The sequence below is a fragment of the Alosa pseudoharengus genome, unplaced genomic scaffold, assembly GCF_046254945.1.
Source record: "Alosa pseudoharengus isolate Yale_2024_CS ecotype anadromous, Long Island Sound unplaced genomic scaffold, YU_APseudo_1.1 YU_APseudo_1.1_scf_4, whole genome shotgun sequence".
NCBI classification, from domain to species: Eukaryota; Metazoa; Chordata; class Actinopteri; order Clupeiformes; family Clupeidae; genus Alosa; species Alosa pseudoharengus.
Window position 1 is genome coordinate 42,030,834 of NW_027468774.1, and position 18,945 is coordinate 42,049,778.

The 18,945-nt window shown below is 46.3% G+C and overlaps 1 protein-coding gene across 3 annotated transcripts; it reads left to right on the plus strand.

Annotated features, from left to right (window-relative positions):
- Nucleotides 1-184: 184 nt before the first annotated feature.
- On the plus strand, nt 185-17,925 carry trip10a (thyroid hormone receptor interactor 10a). 3 transcript variants are annotated; one of them, XM_076266383.1, is made up of 15 exons: nt 185-498; nt 3,808-3,923; nt 5,307-5,363; nt 6,498-6,645; nt 7,194-7,256; nt 7,941-8,045; nt 8,176-8,304; nt 8,593-8,739; nt 9,787-9,975; nt 12,875-13,036; nt 14,293-14,402; nt 14,839-14,971; nt 15,098-15,186; nt 15,668-15,801; nt 16,124-17,925. In XM_076266383.1, exons 1-15 carry the CDS (start codon nt 475-477, stop codon nt 16,273-16,275), a joined length of 1,758 nt encoding a protein of 585 aa, XP_076122498.1. In that variant the 5' UTR covers nt 185-474; the 3' UTR covers nt 16,276-17,925. The 3 variants fall into 3 exon arrangements, with proteins under 3 accessions (XP_076122498.1, XP_076122499.1, XP_076122500.1); XM_076266384.1 differs by lacking the exon at nt 12,875-13,036 and adding an exon at nt 13,411-13,434 and having other exon boundaries at nt 186-498; XM_076266385.1 differs by lacking the exon at nt 12,875-13,036 and having other exon boundaries at nt 187-498.
- The last annotated feature ends 1,020 nt before the right edge of the window (nt 17,926-18,945 follow it).

The following is an 18,945-nucleotide window of genomic DNA, read 5'->3' on the forward strand; positions in this document are numbered from 1 at the left end:
CTTGATTCTCGTTTTTCGATTTTGTATTTTAAAACGGAAATCAAATAATCCTTCGTTTTATGTTTTGTTAATTTTCATTTCCGAAACGGAAATCGATTGGCCAGAAGATCCACTGACCAACGTTACACCCGTAATTCAATCCAGCGGCTCCTTTAAGAATTAGGATTTGGGAGTGACGCGGATATGAGCGCTACTTGATCCCTTTCTCTTGGCTTTGCCACAGAAAATTCAACGGTAACGGTAGTTTTTCTACATGGCTATTTTGCAATCCGAATAAATGCATCATTGGTCATTTGGTTGAGACTGAATTGTAGGCTTTTTGAATATGCAAATCAGTGGTGCAAACAGTCACTTTATCTCGAACACATGAAAAGATTTTGTCCATGACGCGGGTGACCGTCTGTGGAGTTTTGGGATAACTTCTTTGTACACAAGGATAGCCAACGTTACACTGACAAGAAGACCAGGCTGAACATGGATTGGGGAACAGATCTTTGGGTGAGTTGGTCAGATAACGTTAAGCTACATAGGTGATTTAAAATATGAATCCAGATTAAATTGATGTAAAGTGGATGGCATAACGGCAGTTGGTTTTACGAATAGCAGCTACACGAAAGTGAATATATTCAGCTAGCATCTAGTTCAAACATACGTCAACGTCAAATTTATGCTAGCTGATAATTTAGCAAGTAACGTTAATGTTGAATTGTCATAAACGATTAACAAAATCGTGTAATCTGTTCAAATCGTAAGAGACACTGGTGTTTATATATTTTTTGACGTGTCAGCGGTCATAGAAACTTCCGAGTAAATTGGCATTACTTTGACTAGAAGCTACGCCATTCTTCCTCCTGGTCATGTTTGGCATTGAAGAAGCGTTGTGGCACCGTTAATTTAACGTGAACGTTAACTTCGCTCCCTCTAACGTTAGTCCCCCACTGGTAACGTGAACTGCAAACCTGCATCCCCCGTGCTGCACAATGTTAGCTTAACATCTGAGATTTTTTTTTAAAAGAGAGTAATGTTAGGAAGTTAGTACTAAACAGTTAGTACTAGTTAATTTAGTTATGCAGGGAGTGACTAACGTTAAGACGTTTGCATAAAGTTGTTTTGATGGAATGATATCCAGCTGTGACGTTAACCAACAAACAGCATTCATCTAAGTTAGCCGCTAACCTAGCCTACTTTGCAGCACAATTGGATATTGGCTCCGAGTTTTAAAATCCTGGGCAAATTGTGATAACGTTACTACTTTGGCGACTTTCGATCTTCGCCGTTTTTCTTGTGTAAGGAAGAACTAACCGTCATGCAATATCACCGGGCATTCCTTTGCTACCACACTGGAGCTGGGAAATATTTAGAAATAGGGCAATCTCGCCTGACTCCCACACCACCTCACTGCTGAGGGCTGGCGCTGACACGAATTTATGTCAAGGACACGACATTTTTTCCCAAGTTTTCCTTGTACATTCTAAATAAAAGCTCGTAAGTGTCCGTGGAGCGATAAGCATCCGGTTTTTGTGACATCTTCATCCTGTCGAGAGGGTTTGGGTGGATAAGAAGTTGGAGCCCTCCATAAACTAAAACAAAGCTTGGAAAAAATAAAGAAACCGACAGTCCATCGGTTTCAGATTGTCAGCAAGCTGCCTTACAAGACACCCCCCGTTTTGAGCCTTTACTGTCCTAGCACTCACGCGCAGTGTGCTGTAGCTCGTGGAGCATCAGAGGGGGGAAAGGGGTGGCTAGGTCCTGACCTCATTCCGCAGCGCCCCCTGGGCCCCTTTCCTCTGTCCCCTTTCCATCTTCAGAGTTGGAACGTCAACCTAATTAGTTTTGCCCTAATTTAATGAAGCCACAACAACATGTAGTTCATGTCCCTAAATATATCCAGGCACTCTGTCATTCAGTGAAGAGAAACTCGGTGAAGTTTTGATTTGTCCTCACACAGTCAACTCCTTGGTTGGTTAGTTACACAACCATATCTGTTGAATTCGAAATGGAATTCTAACCCTCAATGGAAGAGATGAGAGTCCACATGCTTATTGTGTCTTTGCGCCTTTTTCAAACTTTGGCTCAGGTAGGGTTTAGTATTGTTGTTAAGTGACACGGACAAGCCTTTGCTATGGCATATGTTCCCTCCCTTATGGTTAATCCAGTGTCTATTTTTGGAGTGTCCAGTGTTAAGTGTGCCTGTTGTTCTGTGAATGTCCAGGCCTTTTGCATCTCTCTCTCTCTCTCTCTCTCTCTCTCTCTCTCCGGAAGTGTGTGTTGTACATGACTTAGAAAAATGTACTGCAGCAGGCTCCTTATTAAGTCTTTATGTTCATGACAAGGCCCCCATAACTAATTTTCTATTCACACTTTGTGTGTGTGTGTGTGTGTCCATGTTAGTGAGTTTGGCCCATCTCTGGGAGATGAAGTGCAGTAAACACTGTAAATATCCTAGTCTATATAAAGCTTACCGTTTCAAATCAAACAATCCGTTGTGTCCTGCACGTCAAATTAGGCCTGGTTTCCCACACTGGGGTCAGTTCTAACACTGTGGTGGCTATTGTGATTAAGTGAAGAGTTACAACCCTGCAATCTACGGGTATGTGACTGAGTGACAAACCTCCATTAATTGTTTATGTTGTTGTTTACAGAATGAGATTTGCAAATAATATAAACACTCTCCCCCTCTAGGCCCTGTAGGCTTTGTAGACTGCTCCTGGTGTGATCGTCAAGTTTGCTTTAAATAGATACTTTCATTGCCCTTCAAAACGGAGTGGTAAAACTGCTCTTGCTCCTTGGTTGAATCTCTCCACCCTTAGGCCATGTAGAGGGCTGCAGAAGTGGCACTGTTGAGGCGGGGTTGAAATAACAGCCTCCGCACTCTTTCAAAAAGAGCTGGAAAGAACTGCTACAGGTGAGTGATTTGTGGTGGTTGGGTGTTGTTGAGACCAGAGCAGGAGCGGTTGGTCAGGGACGTGGCTCAGCTTGTTAGGAATCCACCGCTGAGGTTCCCCTCTCCCCTCCCCCTAGCCTGCTACTGTAAAGCCTATTACTGCGGCGAGGAGGAGGAGGAAGGTGTGTGCTGTGCTGTGCTGTGCTGTGGGGCTGCCGAGCGAGCTAGATATCGCTCTTCGCGCGGCGGCATGCCTATGCTTGAGGCATGTGGTGGGTTGAAAAGATCACACAGCCAAAGAAGGACCAGAATGAGCAGGACAACCAACACGGTCCTCCGAGGCTGCTGGGAAAGTGTGCCTCTTTATGCCGAGCACACTCTGGGCCCTGTGTTTGTACTTAACATGCAAATAAAAAGCACCCTCTGTAATTCTGTGAAGTGGATTCTGAGCTATGAATGCAACAGGGGTTGTCAATGGCATTGACATTATGAGCCGTTTTTTCATCCATCAAGTGTTTGCGCAGAAACATCATGGCAGGAAATGGGATGGAACTGCACTTCCCGCTTCCTGTCTGAGGGCTGTGGTGGTGGTGCTTCGGGGACTCCATCCCTTTCCTTTAACTGTATCGGAGCACAGCATGATTTACAGTGGCGGGGCAGCCTTCCCACAGATCATGCAGCTGGGGTCAAGGGTTATATGAGCATGCAAGGCATCCGTGGAATGCCCAGTGTGTGGGCAGGCGTAGTGAGAATCCGCGGCGGCCACAGAAGCATGATCCAAATGTCAACACATTTGGATCCCCAACATGTTAGTCAGTCCAGCAATGTCCTAATGGAACGTCTTCCCCTGTGTTCGGTCCATATTTTTACGCTGTCCTCCTGTTTTATGTCCATATTTAATCTTGCTTTGGTCTCTTCCACAGGACCAGTATGACATCATTGACAAGCACACACAGTCGGGGCTGGATCTGGTGGAGAAGTATGTGAAGTTTGTCAAGGAACGGACAGAGATTGAGCAAAACTATGCCAAGCAGTTGAGGTAGGCCTGCCTGTGTCCCTTGATGCTTGTACATTCAGTTCTCTCTCTCTCTCTCTCTCTCTCTCTCTGTGTTCTGTGTGTTCTCTGTGTGTGTGTGTCTGTCTGTCTGTGTCTGTGTCTCAGCAGTAGAGTGTGTGTTCTTGCATTGTTTTTTTCTGAGTTTGTCAGTTAGTTTGAATTTATGTCAGCAGTGTGTTTTCTGTGTTTGTCAAGAGTGTGTGTGTGTGTGTGTGTGTGTGTGTGTGTGCCAGCATTGTTTGTTTCTGTGTGTGTGTGTGTGTGTGTATTGAGGCAGTATCTGGGGTGTGCTTGTGCTGCAGTGTGGTGAGTTGTGAAATATATGTTGGGTCTCATGACTGGTTTGGGGCAGAACTGAACTTGTCTGTTCCCCTGAGCTTCTTCCCTGGCCGCTGCCCAGGCAGTCTTGGAGACAGTGCTCTCATTCTAACACACACACACACACACACACACACACACATATCTCTCTCTCTCACACACACACACACACACACACACACACACACACACACACACACACACACATCTCTCTCACACACACACACACACACACACACACACACACACACACACACACACACACACACATACATATATCTCTCTGTCACACACACACACACACACACATCTCTCTTTCTCTTTCTCTCTCTCCTACTTTCACTCCTGCCCTCAACCTGTTCTTGCTCTGGTTCTTTCCACCTCCTTTGCAGGAACGTTCATCTGTCTCGCTGTGTCTAGGAGGAGGGGAAGTGGAAGCAGACAGACATATGACTGAGAGGAAGTGGAGGGATAGAAAAGGAGAGCAAAAAGTTTGAGGAGCGGGAAAAGCCAGAGCTCTTAAAAAATACTAGGAATAAGATACCTTAACATTCCTTAGGCTGGACTTGCGTTCATTTGTACCTGAAACCATGCAACTAACCATAGTCCTACGTATTTATCCCTGTATTTGGAAACAGCCTTGAGTTTCTGTATTTGATGTGGCATGTGGTAACCAGGCCCTTAATTATCATTGAATCCATGCACAAATCTACTTATTCTGCCTGTACAAAATCCCCTGAAATATGAAGGATTTTGGCTCTGTAGTGTAATGGGAACTGCTCTACCTCCAATTGTGGGGTCTTTCCTTCCTCAGACTACTCCTGGAAGTTAGCAGTGATTGCACTGATCATAGAAGGAAACTTGTTAGCCCTGACCGGAGATAACTTGTACTGTTTTGTAGACAGCAATAAATGCATGTCAGTTATGTCATCCTAACAGTGAAAGCCTGTCGCGAGCTGCTTCCTCTTCTGTGTTATTGCATGTAACCTCTCCCTCTCTTGGTATTAAAAATTAAAAAAATGAGCTTTGTGTTTGTGTTTCCCACAGGAACCTGACAAAGAAATACAGCCCCAAAAGAGGTAGCAAGGAGGAACAGGAATGCAGGTGAGTCACTTGAAGCTCCCTCGCTCTCTTCTGGTGCCTGGACTCCTTCAGATACCATGGAAATCCAGATTTGAATTTGAATTTGCTCTGCGAGTCACTCTGGCAATCAGTAATGATGCTCATTACCCATGCCCATGGAGCCAAGCTGCACCAATCACATCGGTGTATCTGATATAGGCGGGCCAGAGGCGAGCTTAACAGATGACAATCGCACTGCAACGTCGGAAGTCTGGAATCAGTCTGTAAACATTGGTCGTAGTGTTATCCAATTGCGTCGAAGTCCGGAATCAGTCAGTAAACATTAGTCGTAGTGTTATCCAATTGCATGCAGTGATATTTTCAAATGCATGCTTGGTGATGTACCTTGAGTTGGGCTATTTTCATAGCCAGACCATAAATCTTTCTAGATTTCAGGCTATCCTTCAGAGGAGACCTCAATTCACTTCCAGCCAGTAGTTAAAGGTATAGTCCTTGTTGAATATAAATTCAACATAATTTATTTTTCTTGGACTGCCCATTCTTTGAGTATTCTCCACAAACAAGCAAAAAACAAAACAAAAACAGAGTGGCTCAGATCAACCTATACACTATCCAGCCAATCAATAACATTGGTTCCAGAGCTTGGATTGGAGTTGTGCTTTGATTGGCTGTTGAGCGGAATGTCAACAACCTTTGGGCCAGAATTGAGGACTGCACCTTTAAGCTGCAGAGAGACTCCAGTGAGTCATCAGCAGCATGAGTAGAGCATCACGGGAGCCACCCTGACCATAAGTCACACTGTTGCCGCGAGCAACCTGGGGCCCTGTCGAACAATAGTCTCATCCAACTGGCAGGGTGATGCAAATGAGGCCAATTTCATTGCCCCTGGGCAGCAGGAATAAGGAAACTGGGGATGGAAATGACTTCCTGCTGAGTCCTGATTGGTGTTTGGTTCTCTGTCCTTGAGGCCAGGAGGCTTTATAACATTTTATACTCCCTCACTTGTGTGTTCTGAGTAAGGGTAGATCTCCGGGTTCTTGTTACACTCTGCTGATGTTGCACACACACACACACACACACACACACACACACACACACACACACACACACACACACACACACACACACACACCCTCCGTCTGCCCTACCCTGCAGGTTTACAAACCACCAGTCCTTCCTGGATGTCCTGAACGAGATGAATGACTACGCTGGCCAGAGAGAGCTGATTGCAGAGAACATGATGATGAACATCTGCATCGAGCTCACCAAGTACCTGCAAGAGCTCAAGCAGGAACGCAAGACGGTGAGAAAGAGAGAGAGTGAGCGAAGAAGAGAGGGAGTGAGAGAAGGAGAGGGGCAGAGAGAAAGAGACCGATGAAGGAAAAGATAGATAAATACATATAGTGTATATACAGATACAGACAGAGACAGACAGACAGACACACACACTCACACACGAGAGTAGAAGGGTGAAAGAGAGGGAATTATGGCTGAGGAGGAGGAGAGGAAGAGAATTCTGTCTGTGGTGTCTTTAAGGACACGTTAGCGTCTCGTGGGGGGGTGTCATGTTATTGTTGTGTCACACTCCCAAGCAGAATTCCTTAGCCGGTTCCCACTGGTATGTGGTCCCATGTCGAACATCAAGTCTCCGTGTACACACATCCACAACGCAGTGGGAAATGTTCAGTGTTCATGTACTATCAGGGTTGTTTTGCTGTTGTTTTGTTATTTAAATATAAATACATCCCTCCCCCTCTATCTTTTCCTCTTTCTCATACCCACTGTGTGTGTGTTTTTTCTCCATTCCTACACCCTCCCCCATTCTTGTTTTTTGTCTTTCGAACCTCACAGCATCTCTCTGAGGCCAAGAAAGCGCAGCAGTCTCTGGAAAGCACCTACAAGCAGCTGGACAGTGTAAGTCACCCTTGAGTCCACTCCAGCAACACTGAATAAAGGGGTCAGATTTTGAAGAGGCTGTTGTTTTACTGGAGAGGGGGGGTCAGTCAGTCAGTCAGGCAGTCAGTCAGTATCTGTGTCTGTCTGTCTATGTATGACTCTCTTGTGTCCAGCAGCCCCCATATAGCAATCCTCTATTCAGCGTGAAAACAGAGAGCTCAATCTGTGTGTTGTGAATTCAGTCTGTCTTCACAGTGCCGATGTGTCTCTTTGTTGCGTGAGCGATGACTGGGAAACAGTGGGGAGCTTTTGTCTGGGCCCCTGTTTGTTTATGTCTGCTTTGTTGTTTGTTGTTTTTGATCGAAGGGAGCTTTGTAAAGCTGTTGACATATTTTTTACATTTTTATTTTAATGAACAGTGTTTGGGCAGGTGCTATGTATGTAGTTAAAGCAAACAAGGAGATCAAGGCTGGATTATGTGCAATGGACCATATTGAGGGTTGTTTAATAAAGAGCTGGATATAGGTTTCTTGCCTTTATCATTTCTCAGAGGAAAGGTGGATCTGAAGAAGTGTTTTTTGCTTGCCTGTTTCAGAACACTGCTCTGGAAATGTCACCCATCCCCCAGCATTGCGTAGCAGTGAAATTTGTCTTGTGTAGATTTAGCTAGCTGATTGAACTAGAACCGTCTGCCTTTGCCAGAGTAAGAAACGCTTCGAGAGGGAGTGGAGGGAAGCGGAGAAGGCCGCCCAGTATGCGGAGAAGACAGACCTAGACATCAACGCCACAAAGGCCGACGTCGAGAAGGTACACAGCCCCACACGATCTGTCCTATATCAGTATAACTATCAACAAAATCTACCAATCTACCTGTTGTGGCACACTGAACATTCAAACGTGTTGTTTTTGTTGTTGTTGGTGGTGGTGCTGTGCTCAGGCCAAGCAGCAGGCACACATGCGTTCACACGTGGCAGAGGAGTGCAAGAACGACTACGCCGCCCAGCTGCAGAAATACAACAAGGAGCAGTCCCAGTTCTACTTCACCGACATGCCCCTCATTTTCAACGTAAGGCCCTGCCTCCCCCAGCTAGCCACAGTACATACCACTGATAGCATGCAGGAACCTGACACCCCTTATCTCAGCTCTCTTCTCTGTCTTGCCTGAGTGGGTCCCAAGGACTGGTTTTATCTTTCTGTTTGTTCCAAGATGGTGAGATACTGTAATAGGTGATCTTTCAGCGCAACAGAACTGTATCCCAAGACCAAAGGCCATGACGTTCTGTTCTCTGTCATTACCAATCAAAGGCTCTAAATATAGACTGGTGACTTCTCTTGTTGTGTGTCGCCATCACAGAAACTGCAGGACATGGACGAGAAACGCATACGAAGGCTGGCACAGGGCTATGTCCTGTTTTCCGACACGGAGAAACACGTGATGCCCATTATCGGGAAGTGCCTGGATGGCATCACCAGGGCGGGCAACAATGTGAACGAACACAATGTGAGTGTATTCCAAATAGGGTTAAAGCGGTGTAGTACCGGTGTTGTAGCATACCGTGGAGTGAAAAAGTACATAGTTATCATGTTATTTAAAGGATAAGTCAGGGATTTTACGTGACTTCAAGCCCATAACATTTTTTGTCACATTCAGCAATCATCTCCTCATACAACCGTTAGCTGCCCATTCCATGGTTACATTGTAAAAAGCCCGGTGTCTGTAGGCAGCCCTGGCTCCGAAAACCGGAAACAAACAAAGTGGGGGCAGCCTGTCCCTAAACAAAAATGAAACACTGCGTGGAATTTCTCTGGGAATACTGAAAGTAGGGGTGACCTACCTCTCTAGCGTGTTTTGTTTGGTCCTTGTTTAAAATATGAAGTTTGCATCTGCTGATAAATGTAAATATAAACATACACACAAACAAATGCGACTTCCTGCGCAATGCCTGACTACACCTTTAATACTGATATTGAAAAGAATGCTACTGAATGGATGTGAAGTGGCTGTCAGATCTCATACCATTGCAACCCCTAGTCTCAAATTGCGTTTAAAGGTATACTATGCAGTTTCAGGTATTTTTGGCGACTGTACAGCTCTCCCTAGAGTCACGATATATTTATATTTTACTCTGCCGTCTTAAATAGACTACTTCTCGTGGCTTGTTCCCCCTTTACACAATGAAAATGCTTTTGTTGTGGAGGTGAAGGATTAACAACAGACAATCTTCAAAGAGCTATATCTACTGACAAGGTCATGTTTCATGATTCTCGCGAGATGTCTTCTGGTCGACTATTGTTGAAGTTTCATGGCTGGTCCTCTCGTTAGCGACACACTACGGCTATGCTGTATGGCTATGCTTGGTGAACGATTCCCCTACTACAAGTTTGTTTTCCATCAAATTGGGTTCATAAGGGTTATATTAAGGTGAAAATCTTGCATAGTATACCTTTTAAATTAACATTCATATGTGAATCACTACTTGAAGTAGATGTATGAAGCTTCAGCACCAGGATTTGTTAAACATTGTGCCTTGCTGTCGCGTCTACACAGGACTCCCTGGCTCTCATTGAACAGCACAAGTCTGGCTTTGAGCGGCCGGGTGACCTGGAGTTTGAGGACTACAGCCAGGGCATCAACCGCACCTCGTCGGAGAGCAGCCTGGGGACGCCCAAAGGCCCCTTAGACCTGCTGGGCAAAAACAAAAGCAAGCCCTTCTGGCTGTTCAGCAAGAAGAGCAAGGTAGGCCAGCATGTGACTGACGTGATGCTTCACACACAGGATGTCGCTGGCGTGTAGTAGTCTCAGGCCTAATGTTAAGTGCATATCTCTCTTGCTGTGTGTGTATGCGTAGTGTGCTGAATGTGTTTTGAACAAGCGAAAGGTCACCGTCCTGCAGTGTCCCTGCCAACAGGCAGTACTGTGGGCAACAGGGGCTTTATTTATTCACCGGGGCTAATTAGATTAAGGGTTTTGAAATTTTGCCTACCAGATGGTCCAAAGTGGATATCGGCAAGAAAGTAGTTCATTGTGAGCGAGGTAGGCCAAGCCAGAGGGCTGAGCTGCTGTTTGACATACCGAGAGGAAAGAAAGGAGGGGGGGGGGGCGTTGAGGCTTGGAGAGCAGGAAGTGGAGGTGTGTCTGATTAGTTGACATCTCTCAGGTTCGGAAGTCTTCAGAATGGACTCTGCCCAGATGCTGTGGTCTCACACATGCTCCTCCTGCCCACCCCTGACTTTCCACCTACCCAGAAGAGTATATGCATGACATTCCCTCTCTCTCTCCCTCACTCTCACATGTGCGTATGCACACACACACACACACACACACACACACACACACACACACACACACACACACACACACCATGTGTACACACACACACACACACACTGACTGTATCTTTCTAGAACCCGTCTTTGCATGGCTGTCTTTCTGGCTGAGAGTGGAGCAGCCCAACCCCCCCCCCCCTCGCCCCTCCCCTCTGCAGCGTGTGACCATGGTTTAGCATTATTCTGCTGTGTCTGCTTTTATGGACACAGGGCACAAACACTGACTCCTCTGCCACGGGCATCAGGCAACACACACTGCTGCCTTTATGCTGAACAGAATCTGTCTTTCTCGAGCGCATCACAATGATACCTTTGTGAAATGTCATCTACCGGGGGGACAAAACTGCTGGGAGTGGCATTTGGACGCTACAGTATGTTGCACCGAATACATTGCTAAATCGGATGTAAACAGCAAATAAGAACAACAACAACAATAAATAACCTCACTGTATGTGTCATTAGTTGGCTATTGTGGCATTCTATCGAAAAGTGAAGTGAAACGGTCCATCATGGGTTCCCCCATGTCTGCTCTGTTGTCCCTTTTAAAGGGGGGGTGGCCCAGGTCATTCGGAACCAGCCTGTGTGGGCACTCCTGAGTGAGTCCAGAGCCAGCCAAACGGGGCTGAACCTGAAGTATGATCGTGGGCTCAGACTAACCACACTGCACCCCTACCTCCTCGCCGCCCTCTGGTTTCCCCTTCCCAGCATGGACCTCATCCCATTAAAAAAAACAAAAAAAACCTTCCACTCACCACCACCCCCACCCACCTCTTATCCTCCTCTGCATGTTTGTCTCCCATATTGTCCACTGTTGTCTCCTTCTTTCTCTTCATCTCCAATTATTCCCCACCTCTAGTGTCCTTGTCTGTGTGAAGCACTGCTCTGCATCATTGGTCATCCATTTTGTAGCAGCCATTTTGTTAGCCTTTAGCGATTAGCCCCCCGCTCTACTAGTCTGAGTATGTAAACAAACACACCACAGGTCTTTTACTCCCTCTGCCCCTGCCTCCACCCTCCACTCCTCTCTCTTTTTGCCACCAGATAGCTGATTCCAGAAACATCTCCCACACTCTTTCAGCCATAGACACATCATTCACTCCTACTTACTAAAACAAATAGCACTTAGCAATCTTTTAGGGCTGAGGAGAGTGTAGGCTCCATAATGGAGCGGCTCCTTTGGGGGAGTTGAGAGGATGTAGTTTGTGGTGCAGTGAGGGTTTTCTTTTCTTTTTCCCCGTTTCATTTTACCTTAGTGACCAGTAAAGGAATAGTTCCGCATCGCTGACTGAGGATGAGAATTTATTTCACCCCTTTGTGTCGTAAAAAAGCCAAATCAAAACACATTATTCTTTGCTTTGGATTCTTTAGAAACCAATTACAGGGAGTTTTTCACCTTAAGAGTTTTCTCACAGTTTCTGTTTGTCATCTTACACACTCGTCTCTGGGCAGTTTTGGATTCAGCTTGTCCATTATGAAACGTCTTAGTTGGGAGGTCCATGGCTTTTTAAATTGTATTTATTTTAATTTTTTCCCTTCTGTTCACGGCCCTTTCGGGACCTGAACTAATCTGATTTAGTATCCATCACATGTCATCACTCCATGCTATTGCAGATCATTCTTTTACGCAGTTCAGCGTCTGAGCAGTTATTTTTTTTCTCTGCTGGAAGGCAGGCCATAAAATTGCATGATTAGAGGGCAAAGTGGGGTTTCATGGAGGTACGGCCAAATCTGAAAATCGTCCGCTGGTGAACCCTTCATGTCAAATTGCAGGTCTCGCTTGAGACCAAATGCAGTTGCTTTCGTCTAAACAGCAGTCATTTTATGTATTTATTGTTTTTGAAAAACTAAGACGGCTACCTTTGAAAGTGAACCCCTGCTTTGCTCTCCGTTCTTGGCTTGTGTCCCATTGGCTGGTGTTGGGGTTTGTGATTGTGACTGTGATTGTGACTGTGGTGGTGGGCTTCAGTGCTTTGCAGTGTTTGTTTGGGGCTTCTGCTGAGGGTGGTCCACTGTTGTCCTCCTCGCCGCCCTCCTTTGATGTGCGTTTTAAGGTGTTGACGGTGTCTCTTTCTTTCCCTTGTCATTTGTTTGTGTGTCTTTTGTGTGCTTTTTTTTTCTTTGTGTTTTTCTTTTTTTTGTCCCTTACCCCCCCTTGACCTCTTTTGTTCTCTCTCCCTCTCTCTCTCATCGCCAAATCCCTTCATCCTCGTTCATGTGGGTCTCTGCCTGGTCTTGCCCTCTGATTTTCCCCTCCAACAACCCCCCCCCCCCCTTCCCTCCCTTCCTCATCCCTCTCCTCCAAAACCCAGTTCTCATCACCACTCACGCCTTTCTCCACCCCCCCTGCCCCCTCGCCTGCTAACGGACCCCCCTCCCCCAAGTTCGGCCGGGACCCCCTGTCGTACTGTTTGAAGGAGATCAATAAGACTGTCAAACCCCGAATCTCGTCCTTCCGGACCCTCAGGAGAACGGTGAGTCCCCCTTGCGCCACCCTCCCCTCCAGAAAAATCCCAAGGCATAGGCCTGGCGTCGGTGCCAACCTGTGCCAACGTGTGTGGTGCTACAACTAGAGTTTGGGCATTCAGCCAAAGCTGTGAGGATGGGTCTGAACAGACGAGCATGGCCTTAAAAAAAGGTCACAGTACCTTTTTTTTTGTTGTTGTTTTTGTCATCTCTTCTCTCATCACACTCACTGTAAACATCACACCCATGTGCATGGACTTCAACCCTGCTGCGAGCACACTGTCACTAAACCCCCCTTCTGAGTGAGAACATAATGAGTTAATGTCATTGACTACGTTTAACGGACCATCTTTTGCCTTGTTTGTGTGTCTGCTCTCCCCAGAGGTATACCCCTGAGAGAAGCACGGTAAAAATAAAAAACAACAAGAACAACTCTTCAGTTGTGGTGTAGGGGTGTGTTTAGGGTGGCAACCTTTTGCACTTTGTTGCGTGGGAACGTCTAAGGCTTAAATGACCACCTCTCCATCACTGTTGGACAGACAGGACAGGAGGGGTCAGGGCCCCTACGTCACCAAAAGAGACAAGTGGCAGCTTCTTGTAGCGCTGCCATGCACGCAAACCCCCATTGGCCCATACATGGATTGGAAAAGTGTGTTGAGGAGGTGGCCATTATAAGGAAGATCTATCTTCGGCAGCACAAAACTATCCCTGGCTATTTAAAACAAAACAAAAATGGTTCCATCAAAGGCAGGTTCTGACAGATTTACCCTGAGTTCTTAATCTCAGACCCAGCTGCCAGGAGGAATCCCGCTGATCTAAGAGTTAGGCCTACACGCAAGGTGGCTCTAAGGGTGTGTGACGGTGCACGGGAGGTGTCTGGTGGTGAATAGGAAGCTGTTCTGGTCTTGGCTCAGCATAAAATATATATCTCTCTTTTATTTATAACTTCACAGAGTAACACACACCGTAGATAAGATACAATTTGGTCTTTTATTAGTACACTAGCTAACCAAATCGATCTAATTTTTACAGTAGTCAATCATTAAAAGTGTGTGTTAGTTTGTGTGTGTGTGTGTGTGTGTGTCTCATTACCTTTGTTTAATGGTTGAGGGGTCCTTGGAGAAAGTGTGTGTGTGTGTCTCATTACCTTTGTTTAATGGTTGAGGGATCCTTGGAGGAAGTGTGTGTGTGTGTGTGTGTGTGTGTGTGTGTTCATGTATGGTGTGGACTGATTAGCCCTCCCATGCGTCCTCCTCCTCCCCAGCCCACGGCCACAGAGGACTTTGGCCACCTGCCCCCTGAGCAGCGGCGTAAGCGGCTGCAGCAGAAGATCGAGGAGCTGGGCAAGGAGCTGCAGAAGGAGGTGGATCAAAGGTGAGTGCCGCTGCCCCCCACGGCAACCATTTCCGTGGCAACTCCCTGGCGTGTCGTCTGTGGCAGTGGCGTGCATCACAGTGCAGCCCGACGCAGCCCTCAGCTCCTCTCCCCTGAGGTCACAGGGTTTTAGTCAGCTTTGTTTACTGAGCCGCTCAGGTCACCAGGGAATGCAGTTCAGTAGGCCTAGACCGTAACCACGTCTCCCCTCCTCTTCCTGCTCCTCCTCCTCTAACTCTATTTCTCTCTCTATCCCTCCTGTTTCCTCTCTTCCTCTCCCCTTCCCTTCCTTTTTTTGCTCTCCCTCCCCTTTCCCTTCTCTCTCTTCTCCCTCCCTCCTTCCCTCTCTCTGTCTTGCTCTCCCTTCTCCCTATATATTTCTTTGTCCCTTCCTCTCTCACTCCCCCCATATCTTCTCTTTCTTTCTCTTGTGCAGTGAGGCCCTGGGTAAGATGAAGGACGTTTACGAGAAGAACCCTCAGATGGGCGACCCAGCCAGCCTGGCCCCTCAGATCAACCAGACAACCCAGAACATGGAGAGGCTGCGGGGAGAGCTCAGCAAGTATGAGGTACGGGTCGCCCCCTAGTGGTAGCTTGCGCTCACTGCAGTGGCACGGGCTTATAGGGATTAAGTGAGAATCAGTATTAGCGCTGTGGCGCTCAATCCCATCAATCTGTCTGTTGTCGTCTGGCAGAATTGGCTCACGGAGGCAGGAGGTCGAGGGGACACGCTGCGCTACTCATCGCAATCCTTCAACAATAATGGAGCCCATGATACATACAGGTTGGTCTTGAATGCAAATGCAAAGGGCTTTACACAACAGATACAGACACCCATTTTATCAGTGCATGTTTCCTCTGGGTGTCTAGCCCACGACCTTGCTGTATTGTTAGCACCTTGAACTAGCAGTTGAGCTACAAGAACAGGTAGGTTGTCATCTTCATGGATTATTTTTTATGACCCCATGCCATGTATATTTAAATATGGATGACTTGCTTTAGTTAGCGCCCCCTCCTGCTCAAGGGTTCTTCCTGCAGGGGAGGTTTTTTGTTTAAGCCCAATTTGTCTTAGTGCTTGCTTTTTGGGGGATGAAGTTCAAAGTGCCCCAAGACATATTCATATGTAATGGATGTATATATCAAATTAAATTGAGTTTAATTATGCCATCTGCTGTAATAACATTTGTGGATGGATGCCGTATGTGTCGTATTTGCAGTAGAAATAGCAGTAGGTATGGGTCTAGAATTAGTGTTTATCATTATAGCCCAGACGGAGCGCACTCGGAGGAGGGCACCCCAGACCCCTCGCATGCCATCTACGCCGAGTTTGATGACGACTTTGAGGAGGAGGAGTTAGCCGCTCCCATTGGCCAGTGCACAGCACTCTATAACTTCCCAGGTACACACACACACGGAAATCTCCTGATCCGTTTCTGTCAAGGTATGCCTTAAAGGAACACGCCAGCTCTCTGGAAAATCAGTTTATTTGCCGTCTGCACCAGAGTAAGATGAGCGGATACATCCCCTTATCTTCTCTGTGCATGCAATAACAATACCTCAGTCTGACATTGTTAGCCTAGCTTAGCGTAATTCACTGGAAGTGGGTGCCTCAAAGTTGGTGTGTTGCTTTAAGCAAATATCTCATTTAGATGCATGCACAAGATTGAAATGGCTAATTATGTCATCTTCTGTGTTTGGCCTCTTGATTGTCCAACCTGCAGGTTCCAGCGAGGGCACCATTGCCATGCAGGAGGGCGAGGTGCTGTCCGTGGTGGAGGAGGACAAAGGAGACGGCTGGACCCGCGTGCGTCGCTCCAACGGGGACGAGGGCTACATCCCCACCTCCTACGTCAGCATCACCCTCAACAAGTGACCTCTGACGTCCCCAACAGACAGACAGACGGGCTGCAGCAATGTGCTGCCCCCTCCCCAGCTCCTCCATCTCCCCTCATAGCACCTCTCCACCACGCCACGCCACATGAGACTCTTACAGTACCAAAATCACAGCTCCTTGCCAACCAAGCACTGCATTGCATTCCGGACCTCTCAGTGGGACCAGGCTGTGGTGTAATGGACCAAAGACGAGGGCACAGCGAACACACTCCGCTTCCTGGGCATCCTCATTCCGAGTTGAGCTCCTGGTCAGCAGCGAGTGAGGTATTGAGGCTGCCCGCGCCTGACGGGATGATGAATGTGCCGTCACCGCCACAGCCGAATGCGCAGCTCCATTTGCGTGGGAGCACCGGACAGCCGTGGGCTTTGTGCTCATTTGTCTCTTGTCATGGCTCTCGCTTTCTCTCTTTCTGTGGTCATGTTGGTTTTTTTTTGTTTTTATTTCTGTGAGAGGATAACCTGACGTGCGGGGCGGGATACTCAGGTGCCACACCAAGAGGTTGGGACACATTATAACACAGCCTTGGAGGGGTGGAATCCACAAGTTCACTCTTGTGATGGGGCAAAGGCGACCCCCCCCCCCCCTCCCCCTGTCTTTTTGTGACGTTGGGTGTGTGGGCTTCTTAACACATTAGCAACCACACACAACTTTGGCTTGCTCATTCCAATCTAAACACTTAGGCCTAAAGCAGCTGTGTAAGGATGTGTGCACCCATGTGGCAAGAGGTGAGATGTGGTTCCAACACCACTTATGCCTTTTTTGTGCATTTGTACAGGTGTGTGAGAGTATGTGTACACACATATTTTTGTTCAGTCCTATTGTGATGCAAGGCATTGGCGGGGCCAAAGACCTATTTTTTGGGGACTTCTCCTTTCTCCTGAGATAGGACACCTCCCTCTCTCTCTCTCTCTCTCTCTCTCACACACACACACACACACACACACACACACACACACACAAAAACACACACACCGCCATGCCGAATGTCACGTCTCAGCCATAGCCTCATTCTTCTCTGGAGACAGCAAAGTGATGTTCAGCGACTGACAGTCTGCCGTGTCCAGTACTAAACAGTAAGGTTTTTTTTTTTATGAGGCATAAAAGATAATTTATTAAGTTTTTGTTAGTATCTTTATGGCACAGATATAGTGATCAATACAATTAGATATTGGATGTGATGCTCACACAGTTCTACACAACACTTGCACGCCAGCCTACAGAGGTTTGTCTGTAACCAGCTGATGCGATATCGAGAAGAACAAAACCAGTACAGACATTAAAAATGCAAGGTTAGGACTATCATATTTAATTAAGAAATAATATATTTTAGCGATCACAACACCACTATTGTCTTACTATCATTTTATTCCACATAAATAAATAAGATTAAGTTAGAGAACTGTTTTACTTCAGGATGTTTTAAAGAGGGATGTGTTGATGAAGTCTGGAGTTGTTGGATTTGATTTGTCCTCTTTGAGCCAGGTGGTTTACATTTTCAATGCAAAACTGTCTCTGTGTCCAGGTGCCTTCCTAGTTTGCAGCCATTTGTATATAATCCATATTTACATACATAAAGTGTTAAAATGTTTATAGATATTCATATATGTAAAGCACATTTTCAAATTTAAATTGTGTCCTGTTTTGTTTTTTCTTATTGTTATTTGCATTTATTTATTTGTGCATGATTTCATCACAATCGCCACCGTAGTCCATGGCGGATTATTGTCACACAGTGCTTCAGTTCATACATTTCTGTGCTGTGCCTGGTGTTGTACAGCATTCTGATGTAAAAGCAATTCGTTCACAAACACAGTTTGTAATACGCGCTCCTGTTTGTTGCAGTTAGCTTTTCTCTCAGTAGGGTTCCCGCTTGCCAAGTACTTAAAGGACTTCTGCATGAATGGGTCTGTCAAATGAAATGCTGCACACATGATTGATTTCTTCTATTCGCATAATATTCATTCAAGATAGGTGGGCAGTCATTGAATAGGCTGTGAGGCGCATGGACGGTTTATTGCAATATCACTTTATTGTGAATGAAGAAAAAGGAAATGAATATCCACCAGGTGGCAGTGCTTGGCAATTTCAGGCAGAGCCGTATATAGAGATTTAATGTTGTAAAGTCGGTGTCAATGCTGCTTCGTTGCTTGCGTTTATGGTTATCGTTTTGAAGATTGGGGGAGGGGTGGGGGGGGGTGCGATGCAGCTTCCAGTTAGATAAATATGCATGTGCTTGTGCCTTCTACTGAAATGTATAGGTAATGGTTAGAAGTATTGATATGAATGTGAGGAATGGATTTGGCAAAAAACGAGCAGAAGAGAATTGGATGCGAAGGGCAGATGAGGTTTGGATGGAAAGTAGTGCTGAGGCCCTTTTTCACAGCAGACATTTTTGACATGAAATATGTGCCAGGCCCAGATGATAGGCTACTAATGACATGACATTAATTAAGGTTCTGATTCTGCTACACTTAAATTGAACAGAGACTTAACTAACGTATTTAGTAGCCTACCCTCCTATTTCATGTCCGAATGCCTGCTGTGAAAAAGGGATGTGCCATTCATTCTCTATTTCATTCACACATGAGGTGTGACAAGTTAATCCATTAGGGTACCAAATAGCCCTATTGGTTGAGGTGGTCTAAGGAA

Bases quoted from the DNA above. Each gene is read 5' to 3' on its own strand.
- trip10a (XM_076266383.1), top strand. From the start codon at position 475: ATGGATTGGGGAACAGATCTTTGG. The intron at 8,046-8,175 runs GTACACAGCCCC...TGCTGTGCTCAG, and splicing joins CAAAGGCCGACGTCGAGAAG to GCCAAGCAGCAGGCACACAT. The intron at 9,976-12,874 runs GTAGGCCAGCAT...TCCAAAACCCAG, and splicing joins TGTTCAGCAAGAAGAGCAAG to TTCTCATCACCACTCACGCC.